Source organism: Gorilla gorilla, chromosome 4 (assembly GCF_029281585.2).
Source record: "Gorilla gorilla gorilla isolate KB3781 chromosome 4, NHGRI_mGorGor1-v2.1_pri, whole genome shotgun sequence".
Taxonomy (NCBI): Eukaryota; Metazoa; Chordata; class Mammalia; order Primates; family Hominidae; genus Gorilla; species Gorilla gorilla.
In genome coordinates, this window is record NC_073228.2 from 10,115,786 (window position 1) to 10,130,892 (window position 15,107).

Sequence of the window (15,107 nt, forward strand, 5' to 3'; positions counted from 1 at the left end):
TAATTTGTACATAGTTAGGTTCATTTGTTAGTTTGTATTCCTTTTGGCTTCCCCCATATCCTTGTTGACTTTTTCTTTCTTTTGTAACTTACATATGTTATTATGAAATTTATATGAGGATATATAATTTTCATAAATGTTTATGGTTTACATGTATTAGTTGTTATTATTAAGATCACCCTGGGATTGACTGGCCAAGCATTTGGTGGAAGATAGCAATAAATAATACATCATGAAAGACTTTAATGTAAAAATAAAGCCATGAAAGTACCGAGAAATAAATCTTCTCATTTTAATTACATCAGCTTGTCTGTGATCATGTAGCCTAAGGTAGGCCAGAGTTAATTTTTGTGTTATCTATACACGTTATTGAAGCGAATTATAAAATGTTTTAGCATGTTAATTACTTGTAAATTAATATCTACATATAAAAATGTGAGCGTATATTCTATTTAGTATATAAATCCTTCATAAACAAGTAATGCAAGTTAGTATTAATGATATCTTAAGACTGAACATTCCTTTTTTAGTTTGTGTTGAATAAATCAACATCTAAGAGTTCATGATGATGCTTAAGGAAAGAAGCCTCATGTTTACCTTTGGAAGTTGTAAGGCACTGACTCATAAAAATTGGCAAATAAAAGGAAAGAATCGGGCATTTAATTTGTCTTTTCTGTATGAACTATATAATTTTGGGGCAACAATTGATGACGGGGTCCTTTTTAAAAAAAAAATAATAATAATTCCCGCTAAGAAATACAGAAGTAATTAGAAAATCAGGCCAGGCACGGTGGCTCACGCCTGTAACTCCAGCACTTTGGGAGGCCGAGGCATGAGAATCACTTGAATTCAGGAGGTGGAGGTTGCAGTGAGCCGAGGGTGCACCACTGCACTCCAGCCTGGGCAAAAGAGCAAGACTCTCTCAAAAAAAAAAAAAAAAAAAAAACCCAAAATTAGAAAATCACCATTTTGAAGTGTCCAATAAAATGATGCATGTGAGAAACAGTGAAAATTGAAGACGACAGTTGAGGAGGCCACTGATAATGGGTGGGCCAGCCCAGCTTCCCAGAACCAACCATACCTCACTACAGGTAGGACCAGAAGACAAGTCCAATGACATGAAGCAGCAGGAGGCCCCCAGCACCGCCTCTAAAACTCGAACTGGGCTCATCCTGCCTAAGAAGTGCAGAGGACGGGAGAGGGTTCACAGGACACCTGGAGGGTTCAGCCCAGCAAATCCAGAACACAGGACATTGTCAGCAAAACACACTGGCTCCTGGACACCTGGGTGGCACCAAGCGCAGAAGAGGAAATAGAGGCAGTGGGCATCCCAGTGCACAGCGTGGCCTCTGTCCAGATCCTGATGTGGGGACACAATTGCAAGAAGAGACTTGGGGAAAATTGAGCAGAGACTATTAGATGTCAGAAAGCATTGTCAGTTTTGGTGGGTGTGTTCATGGTATTGTTAGGTAAAAAAGAGTCCCTATCTTTGCAGGACAGTAAGGACTTTTTAAAACTTCTGTAGGCTGGGCGCGGTGGCTCACGCCAGTAATCCCAGCACTTTGGGAGGCCGAGGCGGGCAGATCACGAGGTCAGGAGATCGAGATCATCCTGGCTAACACGGTGAAACCCCGTCTCTACTAAAAATACAAAAAATTAGCTGGGCGTGGTGGTGGGTACCTGTAGTCCCAGCTACTCGGGAGGCTGAGGCAGGAGAATGGTGTACACCGAGGAGGCAGAGCTTGCAGTGAGCTGAGATCCGGCCACTGCCCTCCAGCTTGGGCGACAGCGAGACTCCGTCTCAAAAAAAAAAAAAACTTCTGTAAGTCACCAACCTGGGCAACATGCAAAACCCATCTCTACCAAAAAAAATTTTAAAAATGCAAAAAGTACCCAGACTCATTGCTGTAACATAAAGAAAAAGAAAAAAATTAACTGGGCATGATGGTGCCACCTGTGGCCCCAACTACTTGGGAGGATGAGGTGGGAGGATCCCTTGAGCTCCAGAGGTGGAGGATGCACTGAGCCAAGATTGTGCCACTGTACTGCCTGGGTGACAGAGCAAGACTCTCAAACAAAAACTTCTGTAAATCAGACAATCTCACAAATTCAAGACAAACAACCTTGGGAAACATTTACCACCAAGAACATGAATAGGCAGTTTACAACCATGGAAAAAGCCGGAAGCTGGATGAAGTGGTACATGCCTATAGTCCCAGCTGCTTGGGAGGCTGAGGTAGGAGGATCACTTGAGCCCAGGAACTTGAATCCAGCCTGAACAACATAGATCCTATCTTAAAAAGTTGTTTCGGCCGGGTGTAGGGGCTCACGCCTGTAATCCCAGCACTTTGGGAGGCCGAGGCAGGCGGATCACAAGGTCAAGAGATCAAAACCATCCTGGCCTAAATGGTGAAACCCCGTCTCTACTAAGAATACAAAAATTAGCTGGGCGTGGTGGCGTGTGCCTGTAGTCCCAAGCTCCTCAGGAGGCTCAGGCAGGAGAGAATCGCTTGAACCCGGGAGGCGGAGGTTGCGGTGAGCCGAGATCGCACTATTGCACTCCAGTCTGGGCAACAGAGCCAGACTCCGTCTCAAAAGAAAAATAAAAAAACAGTTGTTTCTGGCCGGGTACGGTGGCTCACATCTGTAATCCCAGCACTTTGGTAGGCTGAGGCAGGCAGATTATGACATCGGGAGTTCAAGACCAGCCTGACCAACACGGTGAAACCCCGCCTCTACTAAAAATACAAAAACTAGCTGGGCATGGTGGTGCGTGCCTGTAGTCCCAGCTACTCGGGAGGCTGAGGTAGGAAAATTGCTTCAACCTGGGAGGCGGAGGTTGCGGTGAGCCAAGATCGCACCACTGCACTCCAGCCTGGGGAACAGAGTGGGACTCCATCTCAACAAATAAAAATAAACAAGGTTTTTAAGTAACAAAATTATTTTAAAAGTTCATCCTTTTAGTAATGCAAGAAAGCCAGTTAATGTGATGCCATCATTTTAGGACGTAGCATTGGCAAAGACATATATGTCTGTCTGTCTTTTTTTGTCCTTTTTTTTTTTTTTTTTGAGAGACAGGGTCTCTGCTGCCCAGGCTAGAGTGCAATGGTGCCATCTCAACTCACTGCAGCATCTGCCTCCCAGGTTCAAGCAATAATTCTGCCTTAGCCTCCCGAGTACCTGGGATTACAGGCACCTACCACCAGGCCCGGCTAATTTTGTATTTTTAGTAGAGATGGGATTTTTACCATGTTGGCCAGGCTGGTCTTGAACTCCTGACCTCAGGTGATCCATCTGCCTCAGCCTCCCAAAGTGCTGGGATTACAGGCGTGAGCCACCGCACTTGGCCTTTTTTTGGTTTTTTTTTGGAGACAGAGTTTTGCTCTTGTCCCCTAGGTTGGGGTGCAATGGCGCTATCACGGCTCACTGCAACTTCTGCCTCCCGGTTTCAAGCAATTCTCCTGCCTCAGCCTCCTAAGTAGCTAGGATTACACGCATGTGCCACCATGCCTGGCTAGTTTTATATTTTTTAGTGGAGACCACGTTTCACCATGTTGGCCAGGTTGGTCTTGAACTCCTGACCTCAGGTGATCCACCCACCTCGGCCTCCCAAAGTGCTGGGATTACAGGCATGAGCCACTGTGCCCAGCAACAGGGTCTCCTTTTGTCACCAAGGCTGGAGTGCAGTGGCATGATCACAGCTCACTGCAACCTTGACCTCCCAGGCTCAGGTGATCCTCCCACCTCAGCCTCCAGAGTAGCTGGGACTACAGGTGTGTGCCACCATGCCCAGCTAATTTTTGTAATAAACCCTTTGATTTACGTGAATAAATTTTTTTTTTTTTGAGATGGAATTTTGCTCTTGTTGCCCAGGCTGGAGTGCAATGGCACGATCTTGTCTCACTGCAAACCTCTGCCTCACGGGTTCACACCATTCTCCCGCCTCAGCCTCACGAGTAGCTGGGACTACATGCATGTGCCCCCACGCCCGGCTAATTTTTGTATTTTTAGTAAAGATGGGGTTCTGCCACGTTGGGCAGGCTGGTCTCAAACTCCTGACCTCAGGTGTTCCGCCTGCCTTGGCCTCCCAAAGTGCTGGGATTACAGGCGTGAGCCACTGCACCCGGCCTATGGTGAATAAATTTTCAACAAAGGCGGTGAGACATTGCATTGGGGGAAACGACAGTTTCTCAACAAGGGGTGCCAGGACAGGTGGATGTTCCTACACACAGAAAAGATGTTCACTCCATACGAAAAGTTAACCCAAATAAAGACTGTATATCTAAATGTCAACAAACAAAATATAGCAGAAGATCACAGAAAAAATATGAGAGAGAATCTTTACAATATCCAGTTGGGCTAAGAGTTTGTGTTTGAGACAGGATCTCTGTCACCCAGGCTGGAGAGTGCAGTGGTACAATCATAGCTGACTGCAGCCTCGACATCACGGGCTCAAGTGATCCGCCTACCTCAGCTCAGGAGTTCTTACGATAGCAAAGGCATGCACCATGTGGAAAAAACTACTGCACTAGAATAAAAGGTTTTGCCCTTGAGAAGACATCATTAAGAAAATGAAAGACAAACCACATAAAATGTCTGCAAATCACCTATCTTTTTCTTTTGGAGACAGAGTTTTGCTCTTGTTGCCCAGGCTGGAGTGCAATGGGGCAATCTCAGCTCACTGCAGCCTCTGCCTTCTGGGATCAAGCGATTGTCCTGCTTCAGCCTCCCGAATAGCTCGGACTACAGGCGTGCACCACCACACCCGGCTAATTTTTGTATTTTTGGTAGAGACAGTTTTTTTGCTATGCTGGCCAGGCTGGTCTCGAACTCTTGGCCTCAGATGATCCGCCCGCCTCGGCCTCTGAAAGTGCTTGGATTACAGGCGTGAGCCACTTCGCCCAGCCTCATGTATCTGATAAAGGACTGTATACAGGATATGTAAGTACTCATAACTTAATCAGACAGCCAAATTAAAAATGAGCAAAAGATTTAAATAGGTTTCTGCCCAGGAACACTCACTGGGGAAGTGCAGGTGCGACTCACAGTGTGACACGACACTGCTTCACACTTGTACAGCTGGGATCAAGCACAGCACGTATTGCTGAGCCTGTGGCCACCTGGAGCAGCCCAGCGTTGCTAGGGGGTGCAAAGTGGCACACCTACATTGGAAAACATTTGGGGACTTCCACTTAGGAATCTACCCAAGAGAAATGAAAGCACATATTCATGAAAAGGCTTAATGCAACATTCATAATGGTTTATAATGTTCGTAAATGTTTATGGCAGTATTATTCATAATGGACAAAAAAGAAACCAAATATTTGCCAGCTGAAATGGTTACAAACAAAATGTATACCCACACAGTCGAATCTTTTTATTTTATTTATGTATTTATTTATTTATTTTGACGGAGTCTCGCTCTGTCGCCCCGGCTGGAGTGCAGTGGTGAGATCTCCACTCACTGCAAGCTCCGCCTCCCAGGTTCTGGCCATTCTCCTGCCTCACCCTCCCGAGTAGCTGGGACTACAGGCACCTGCAACCACGCCCGGCTAATTTTTTGTATTTTTAGTAGAGACGGGGTTTCACCGTGTTAGCCAGGACAATCTCGATCTCCTGACCTTGTGATCCACCCGCCTCGGCCTCCCAAAGTGCTGGGATTACAGGCGTGAGCCACCGCGCCTGGCCACAATGGAATCTTAAAAGGATAAAATACTCTCTAAAACATGAGTGAACCTCAAAAACATTACATAGTGTCATCGTCATTTATGTTAAATGTCCATCAAAGGCAAGTTTATAGATACTGAAAGCAGGTCTGTGATTACTAGGACAGGGTGTAGGGTGTGGGTGGTGGGAGCAGGTATCAAGTGAAAATAGCTCAAAAGAATTTTGGGGCTGGGCAGAGTGGCTCATGCCGGCAATCCCAGCATTTTGATGGGCTCAAGTGGGTGGATCACTTGAGCCCAGGAGTTCGAGACTAGCCTGAGCAACACAGCGAAACCATGTGTCTACAAAAAATACAAAACATTAGCTGGGTGTGGTGGAGCACACCTGTAGTCCCAGCTGCTTTCGAGGCTGAAGCAGGAGGATTGCTTGATCCTACGAGTTTGGGGCTGCAATGAGCTACAACTGTGCCACTGCACCTCAACCTGGGCAACAAAAACAAAAGAAAAACGAAAGGACCCAGCATGCTGCACGTTCACAGGGCTCTGGCTCCTGTGGGTCTGACCGCCACGCCCCAGCAGGATGGGGAAACAGGAGTATGTTCCACACTGGGGCGCAGTGTCCCCAGCCAGGTCCGGGTATCGGAGACTCCAGGGAAGCACCTCTGTCCTTCAGAACACTGCAGGGGGTAAAAGGAGGCTGGTGGGGGTGGAGGGGTGTGTCCTCCCAAAATTTATATGTTGAAATCCTAATGCCACGGTGATGTTACCAGGAAGTGGGGGTTTTGGGAGGTAATGAGACCATCACATACCGAAGGACGCCGTCCTCACCAGGCATCCAATCTGCTGGCACCTTCTGGGACTTCCCAGCCTCCAGAGCGATGAGAAATTTCTGTTGTTTATATGCCAGCCAGTGTATGGTGTTCTTGATAGCAGCCCAACTGGACTAAGACAAGACCAGTTCTATTGATGAAGAGAGACTCCAACTTAATGCAGTGTATGCAACATCATTTGATTCTCACTCTGTCACCTAGGCTGGAGTGCAGTGGTGCGATCTTGGCTCACTGCAAGCTCCACCTCCCGGGTTCAAGTGATTCTCCTGCCTCAGCCTCCTGAGTAGCTGAGACTACAGGCACCCACCACCACGCCCGGGTAATTGTTTTGTATCTTTAGTAGAGACAGGGTTTCACTGTGTTACTCAGGATTGTCTCGATCTCCTGACCTTGTGATCCACCCGTCTCGGCCTCCCAAAGTGCTGGGATTACAGGCCTGAGTCACCGCACCCGGCCTGGATTCTAATTGTTTTTAAAAAGAATTCACAATACAATCAAGGAAAACATACCTGTGGAAGCTGGTGGCAGTGCTGCTTTGGCCTTTGTGGCGTTTGGAGACTCCGGTGCGTGTGCCTTGGTCTTGCCCCCTCCCGCTGCGCGAATGTGGGTCTGTGTGATCCACAGGGCAGGCCAGGTGATAAAGACACTGTGGCTCCCTCCTGGGTGTCTGCTCTCCCTCTGCCTGAGACCTCCCTTGGGGGAAGCCAGCTGCCTTGCTCTGAGTAGCACTAGGGAGAGGCTGGGGGCTGTGGGTGGCAGGGAGCTAAATCCTCCCGCCAACAGCTTCCCGAGGACCTGAGGCCTGCTGCCACAGCCCTGTGCACAGGATCTGAAAAGCCTTCCAGACACCACAGCCTGGTGCTAGTGTGGCCTGATGAGAGTGGCAGCCGGAACCGCCCAGCTGAGTTCCTCTCTGATCCTTGGACACTGTGTAAATGATAAATGTTGATTACGTGAAGCTGCTAAATTTCAGAGTTACTTTTTCTGTTGTTGTTGAGACAGAGTCTCGCTCAGTTGCCCGGGCTGGAGTGCAGTGGCAGGATCTCGGCTCACTGCAACCTCTACCTCCTGGGTTCAAGCAATTCTCCTGCCTCAGCCTCCTGAGTGGCTGGGATTACAGGCGCACGCCACCATTCCTGGCTAATTTTTGCATTTTTAGTAGAGATAGGTTTTCACCATGTTGGTCAGGCTGGTCTTGAACTCCTGACCTCATGATCCACCCGCCTTGGCCTCCCAGAGTGCTGGGATTACAGATGTGAACCACCACGCCTGGCCCAGGGTACATCTTTCAGAGTAATAAATTACAAGTAACATGTGTTTGGAATTTTCTATAACAGTTTTGTTTTGTTTTTTTGAGACAGAGTTTCACGCTTATTGCCCAGGCTGGAGCGCAATGGCGTGATCTCGGGTCACCACAACCTTTATCTCCTGGGTTCAAGCGGTTCTCCTGCCTCAGCCTCCCGAATAGCTGGGATTACAGGCATGCGCCACCATGCCCAGTTAATTTTGTATTTTTTTAGTAGAGACGGGATTTCTCCATGTTGGTCAGGCTCATCTCGAACTCCCAACCTCAGGTAATCCACCCACCTCAGCCTCCAAAAGTGCTGGGATTACAGGCGTGAGCCACCACACCCAGCCAACAGTTTTTTTGTTTGTTTGTTTTGAGATGGAGAGTTTCGCTCTTATTGCCCAGGCTTGAGTGCAATGGCACTATCTCAGCTCACCACAACCTCCACCTCCTGGGATCAAGCGATGCTCCTGCCTCAGCCTCCCGAGTAGCTAGGATTACAGGCATGCGCCACCACACCCGGCTAATTTTGTATTTTTAGTAGAGAAAGGGTTTCTCCACGTTGGTCAGGCTGATCTTGACCTCCCGACCTCAAGTGATCCACCTGCCTCGGCCTCCCAAAGTACTGGGATTACAGGCATGAGCCACCGCGCCCAGCCAACAGTTTTTTGTTGTTGTTGTTTTTTGAGATGGAGTTTTTTGAGACGGAGTTTCACTCTTGTCGCCCAGGCTGGAGTGCAATGGCATGCTCTCAGCTCATTGCAACCTCCACCTCCCAGGTTCAAGCAATTCTCCTGCCTCAGCCTCCTGAGTCTGAGTAGCTGGGATTACAGGTGCCCGCCACCACGCCCAGCTGATTTTTTTTATTGTATTTTTAGTAGAGACAGGGTTTCACCACATTGGCCAGGCTGGTCTCCAACTCCTGACCTCAGATGATCCACCTGCCTTGGCCTCCCAAAATGCTGAGATTATAGGCATGAGCCACTGTGCCCCGCCAACAGTTGTTTTTTTTTTTTTTTTTTTTTGAGACAGAGTCTCGCTCTGCTTCCCAGGCTGGAGTGCAATGGCGCGATCTCAGCTCAATGCAAGCTCCACCTCCCGGGTCCATGCCATTTTCCTGCCTCAGCCTCCCGAGTAGCTGTGACTACAGGCGCCCACCACCATGCCCAGCTAATTTTTTGTATTTTTAGTAGAGACAGGGTTTCACCGTGTTGGCCAGGATGGTCTCGATCTCCTGACCTCGTGATCAGCCTGCCTCGGCCTCCCGAAGTGCTGGGATTACAGGCGTGAGCCACCGCGCCCGGCCCAACAGTTTTTTTTTAAAAAGCACTTGGGTTATTGGAAAGTTGGGCAACATGATCACCTGCACAGGGGCTCTGAGTCTTTAACAGTGAAGCATTTCACACCCGATTAGGAAACGCTGTGCTGATGACCTGGCACTGAGTGTGGCTCAGTTACAGAAACTCACAAGTATCCCTCCAACACTGAGAAACGTTCAAGACACCAAGCTCGGTATTTTGCATAGTTCTGTCCCCAAAAATGCCCTCCTGTGTTCAGGTCTGTGTCTGAACAAAGCAGCTGTGCGTGTGTGTGTGCGCGTGTGGTCTCCACTTCTCTTCATCAGCCTCGGTTGCCTGGCAGTATGGGCCAAACAGACAGGGCCCTGTCTGCATGGGGCTCAAGAGTGATTAAAAGAGGCTGGGTGGCCGGACATGGTGGCTCACACCTGTAATCCTAGCACTTTGGAAGGCTGAGGCAGGAGGATCGCTTGAGCTCAGGGGTTCAAGACCAGCCTGGGCAACATAGTGAGACCCTGTCTGTACAAAAAATAAAAAATTAGCTGGACATGGTGTTGCACACCTGTAGTCCCAGCTACTCGGGAGGCTGAGGTGGGAGGACTGCTTGAGCCCAGGAGATCGAGGCAGCAGTAAGCTGAGATTGTACCACTGCACTCCAGCCTGGGCAAAAGAGCAAGACCCTGTCTTGAAGAAAAAAAAAAAAAAGATTGGGCACCCCGGTGGCTCATGCCTGTAATCCCAGCGCTTTGGGAGGCTGAGGTGGGTGGATCACCTGAGGTCAGGAATTCGAGACCAGCTTGGCCAACATGGTGAAACCCTGTCGCTACTAAAAATACAAAAATCAGGTGGGCATGTTGGCTCACACTTGTAATCCTAACTACTCGGGAGGCTGAGGTAGGTGAATCGCTTGAACCTGAGAGGTGGAGGTTGCAGTGAGCCGAGATTGTGCCATCGTACTCAAGCCTGGGCGACACTGAGACTACGTCTCAAAAAAATAATCAATCAATAAATAACAGAGGCGTCCACGTTAACGAGTCCACAGTCCTAACAAGTGCTGCAGGCTGGACGTGGGGCAGCGTCCCACCCAGTGTCTGGTGCAGGGCATTTAGGGGCTTGGCCTCCAGGAGAGGCGAGCCCAGGGCTGGGTGCGAACACTGCTGCTGGGCCAGGCCACTCACGTTATGCGGCCGTTCCTGATACTTCAACACGGCCCTTGTGGGCGAATGTGTGAAATCTCGGAACAAGTGGAGTGGGGAACAGGGCGTCTGCGGTGAAGCCCAGGCTGAGGCAGCCCCTCATCTGCTCACGGTGCCAGGAGCTCCCTGCCTCCTGGTCCTGAGGAGCCGCGGGATTCCTCAGGGACACAAGGGTCTCTGCAGCGGTGCCTGCGCCAGGCAGCCACGCGTGCTGCGCGCGAATTCTGTCTCAGCCCGGAGAAAAAAACCTCCGCTGCGCCCTCGCCCACCACGAGCTTTCCGCGGGGCGTGCAAGGGGCTCCTCCTAGCCCCACAGCCCTGTCTTTCCACGGGGGACACCACGGCACTGGAACGGCCCGCGCGCCAGCGCTCTCGCCCGTGTTTAACGAGAACTTAATCCCCGTGCCCGTTACCTCCCCGAAGTCCCGGGACTAGGTGACAAGGCCCCGAAGCAAGAGTCGCAGTCGGACCGACTGGGCCGGGGAGGGCAGCGCACTGCACCTGCGCGGGCTTCCACAGCCCACGCGGCCGCCGCAGGCCTCGAGTGGGCGCGGGTTGGGCACCAGCGAGAGGCGGGACCGGACGTCGCCTCCCGGGTGCGGGCGCCCTGGGCTCGCGTAGGGAAGTGCCCTGGCTTACAGAGGTGACCACTGACAGGACTTGGGGTGGAAGGTGACGACGCCAGAACCCACGCGGAACGCGCCCACGAGGCCCGGCCGCAAGATGGCGACGGTGTGCCCCCGGCCACCCGCGCGCCGCGCATGCGCCCTGGCCTTCCCCGCCCGAGTGAGCGGAAGTCTCGTGACCCCGGAAGTGACAGGCAGGGCGGGCGGGCGGTGCGGCCGACGACGTTCGTCATTTAGTGCGGGAGGGAGCCTGAACCGCGCGGCCGAACCCTCCGGTGAGTGGCCGTGGCGGGGCGGAGGCGGCGGGGCGGAGGCGGCCGGTCGGGGCTGGGGGCGGGGACCGGCGGCGCCGGCGGGGGCGTGGGGCGCTGGGGTGGGGGCTTCCGCCTTTGTTCGCGCCCCGCCCTGAGCCCGCGGCAGGGTCTCGGCGGGCGGGGGCGCGGTGACAGCGGGCCAGGGCGGTGCGGGCTAGGGCGGGGCCGGGGCGGGACCGGGCGGCGGCGGCCCCGGCCCCACGTGCGGGTCCCGGGCCGGAGAGGCGGCGGGGGCCAGGGGAGTGCCGGCCCCTCCCGAGCGGCCCGGAGCTTCTTTCATGGCCGCAGAGGCGCGTGGGGCCCGGGCCAGACCTGAGGGCCCCTCCCTGGGGACGCGGGGGGCGCCGGGCCGGCAGCCGCGGTCCATCGCGTTCGGGGGCGACGCGGGGACTGGGGCGCGGCCTCCCCCAGCGCCCGGGCCACGCCCGGCACGGATTGCGGGCCCTGCGGAAGTGCGGGCCGCGCCCTGGGATCCCGGCGCCTACGGCTATTCTCGCGCGGCGCGGAGGCCCCAGCGCCTGGAGGAAGCAGGGCGGCCTGGACCCCGGCCTGGGTGTCCCGGGTGTGCTGCTCCCTGACCCACCTCCCACGCTGCCGGGAAGGATCTGAGCCTGACAGACCCCCTGCCGGGTCAGTGCTGCCCCGGACACTCCTGGCCCACGATCTACAAGAGGGCCCGAGAGTACTGAGTGGCTGTGGTAGCTCCCAAGTTGTAGGTCACAGACCCTCACAATTGTGGAGAAACCGGAGATACTTGGGATCCCCGTGTCCAGGTGGCCCCATGCGGTATTCTAGCTGCCCCTAACATCCGATCTCCAGGGGCATCCTGTTTGAAAGATGACGCTGAGCCGACCACACACGTTTACATGTGACTACCACGGCCAGAGGAGCAACCCTACTGAGGGATACCGAGCCCCGTCACCCCGTAGGGCGAGGGCCTGGGCAGCTCAAGAGCGGCGAGACCCTAAGAGAGGGTTTAGTGTGGGCCCTGCCGGTTGATTCTGGGGCCTGCTAGCCCCGCCCCACACATACAGGGGGCTGCTGCCTCCTCCGTCGTGGAGGGGGAGGTGTGTCCTCTCTCCCCAGGATCGGCTGCAGTTCCCATTTTGTCTTAGATGTTATACCTGGGGTGGGGGCACCTCACACTGCCCCAGAGGATGCCCCCGAGGAGGAATCGCGGGGGTGGAGAGGAGCGAAGGTGGCCCCCTTGGAGCCCTTTTGGAGCTCCGGCTGCAGCCCACACTCCTGCTCAGAAGTGCGTCTCCGTTGGGGATCCAGGTCCAAGGCCTGTCACCGTCCCGCCCACAGGTGTCCCGACCCAGGCTAAGCTTGAGCATGGCTGAGCAGGAGCCCACAGCCGAGCAGCTGGCCCAGATTGCAGCGGAGAACGAGGAGGATGAGCACTCGGTCAACTACAAGCCCCCGGCCCAGAAGAGCATCCAGGAGATCCAGGAGCTGGACAAGGACGACGAGAGCCTGCGAAAGTACAAGGAGGCCCTGCTGGGCCGCGTGGCCGTTTCCGCAGGTGAGTCTGGGCTGCGGGAGCCGGGTGGCCGCCCGTTCACTCCAGCTGTCTTGCCGCTCCCCAGCCCCTACTTCCACTGGTGGGGGTGGGGCCCTCACCTGCTGTCACTCCCCAGACCCCAACGTCCCCAACGTCGTCGTGACTGGCCTGACCCTGGTGTGCAGCTCGGCCCCGGGCCCCCTGGAGCTGGACCTGACGGGTGAGTGCCCTGCGGCCGCGGGGGTTCGGGCGGCCCCTGGTGGGGATCTCGGGAAGTGCAGCCAGGGGGCCGTGCGGGGCTGGGGCTTCGCGCAGGGCTGGGGGCCCCAGGGCTGCTGGGCAGTCATTGAGGGGGAGTTCCCCCCAACAGGCGACCTGGAGAGCTTCAAGAAGCAGTCGTTTGTGCTGAAGGAGGGTGTGGAGTACCGGATAAAAATCTCTTTCCGGGTAAGCTACAGGCTGCTGTGGCCAGGGAATGGAGGCGGGGCTAGGGCTGGGGTCCGGGCCGACCTTCCCTGATCTTCGCTTCGGGTCCTGCAGGTTAACAGAGAGATAGTGTCCGGCATGAAGTACATCCAGCACACGTACAGGAAAGGCGTCAAGAGTGAGTGGGGCCCCGGGCAGGGCAGAGGGGGCCGCTTGGGTGCGTGCTGCCAGGCGGGGAAGCAGAGCCCCTGACCGCCCTCTTCCTTGTGCCGCAGTTGACAAGACTGACTACATGGTAGGCAGCTATGGGCCCCGGGCCGAGGAGTACGAGTTCCTGACCCCCGTGGAGGAGGCACCCAAGGGTATGCTGGCCCGGGGCAGCTACAGCATCAAGTCCCGCTTCACAGACGACGACAAGACCGACCACCTGTCCTGGGAGTGGAATCTCACCATCAAGAAGGACTGGAAGGACTGAGCCCAGCCAGAGGCTGGCAGGGCAGACTGACGGACGGACGACGGACAGGCGGATGTGTCCCCCCAGCCCCTCCCCTCCCCATACCAAAGTGCTGACAGGCCCTCTTTGCCCCTCCCACCCTGGTCCGCCTCCCTGGCCTGGCTCAACCGAGTGCCTCCGACCCCCCTCCTCAGCCCTCCCCCGCCCACAGGCCCAGCCTCCTCGGTCTCCTGTCTCGTTGCTGCTTCTGCCTGTGCTGTGGGGGAGAGAGGCCGCAGCCAGGCCTCTGCTGCCCTTTCTGTGCCCCCCAGGTTCTATCTCCCCGTCACACCCGAGGCCTGGCTTCAAGAGGGAGCGGAGCAGCCATTCTCCAGGCCCCGTGGTTGCCCCTGGACGTGTGCGTCTGCTGCTCCGGGGTGGAGCTGGGGTGTGGGATGCACGGCCTCGTGGGGGCCGGGCCGTCCTCCAGCCCCGCTGCTCCCTGGCCAGCCCCCTTGTCGCTGTCAGTCCCGTCTAACCATGATGCCTTAACATGTGGAGTGTGCCGTGGGGCCTCACTAGCCTCTAACTCCCTGTGTCTGCATGAGCATGTGGCCTCCCCGTCCCTTCCCCGGTGGCGAACCCAGTGACCCAGGGACACGTGGGGTGTGCTGCTGCTGCTCCCCAGCCCACCAGTGCCTGGCCAGCCTGCCCCCTTCCCTGGACAGGGCTGTGGGGATGGCTCCGGCGACTTGGGGAAAGCCAAATTGCCAAAACTCAAGTCACCTCAGTACCATCCAGGAGGCTGGGTATTGTCCTGCCTCTGCCTTTTCTGTCTCAGCGGGCAGTGCCCAGAGCCCACACCCCCCAGAGAGCCCTCGATGGACAGCCTCACCCACCCCACCTGGGCCCAGCCAGGAGCCCCGCCTGGCCATCAGTATTTATTGCCTCCGTCCGTGCCGTCTCTGGGCCACTGGCCTGCCGCCTGTTCCCCCAGGCTCTCAGTGCCACCACCCCCGGCAGGCCTTCCCTGACCCAGCCAGGAACAAACAAGGGACCAAGTGCACACATTGCTGAGAGCCGTCTCCTGTGCCTCCCCCGCCCCATCCCCGGTCTTCGTGTTGTGTCTGCCAGGCTCAGGCAGAGGCGCCTGTCCCTGCTTTTCTGACCGGGAAATAAATGCCCCTGAAGGAGCTGGGGGTGTCTGCTGCTTGGCATCTCCAGGGTGTGGCAGGGGAGGGCCTGGCTCCTCTGCTGCCTCACGGGCTTTAGGAGACAAAAGGGAAGATGGGGACCCTGGTGGGGTGGTGGGAGGGGAAGGGCAGGGCCCCCTTGAAGTGCTGTGGTTGCTGGGCTCCTTGCAACTATCTGGGGAGAAAGGAATGTGACTCCCAGCTACAGCAGCCCTAGGCAGCAACAGTCTAGAACAGTGCAGAAGGCCTTGGCTGGGGTTGCCCGTCCTTGCTAAGGGAATGGGAAGACGGGCCTGGCCTGTGTAGCTCAGATGCTGCCAGAGGGAGAGCTGC

At 54.9% G+C, this 15,107-nt stretch overlaps 1 protein-coding gene across 6 annotated transcripts; it reads left to right on the forward strand.

Annotated features, from left to right (window-relative positions):
- The first annotated feature begins 11,058 nt into the window (after positions 1-11,058).
- Positions 11,059-14,774, forward strand: ARHGDIA (Rho GDP dissociation inhibitor alpha). 6 transcript variants are annotated; one of them, XM_031011676.3, is made up of 7 exons: positions 11,059-11,179; positions 12,527-12,743; positions 12,859-12,942; positions 13,093-13,169; positions 13,263-13,326; positions 13,424-13,510; positions 13,914-14,774. In XM_031011676.3, exons 2-7 carry the CDS (start codon positions 12,554-12,556, stop codon positions 14,117-14,119), a joined length of 708 nt encoding a protein of 235 aa, XP_030867536.1. In that variant the 5' UTR covers positions 11,059-11,179; positions 12,527-12,553; the 3' UTR covers positions 14,120-14,774. The 6 variants fall into 6 exon arrangements, with proteins under 6 accessions (XP_030867536.1, XP_030867535.1, XP_030867537.1 ...); XM_055389426.2 differs by lacking the exon at positions 11,059-11,179 and adding an exon at positions 11,407-11,848; XM_031011677.3 differs by having other exon boundaries at positions 11,062-11,179; positions 13,424-14,774.
- Positions 14,775-15,107: the final 333 nt, after the last annotated feature.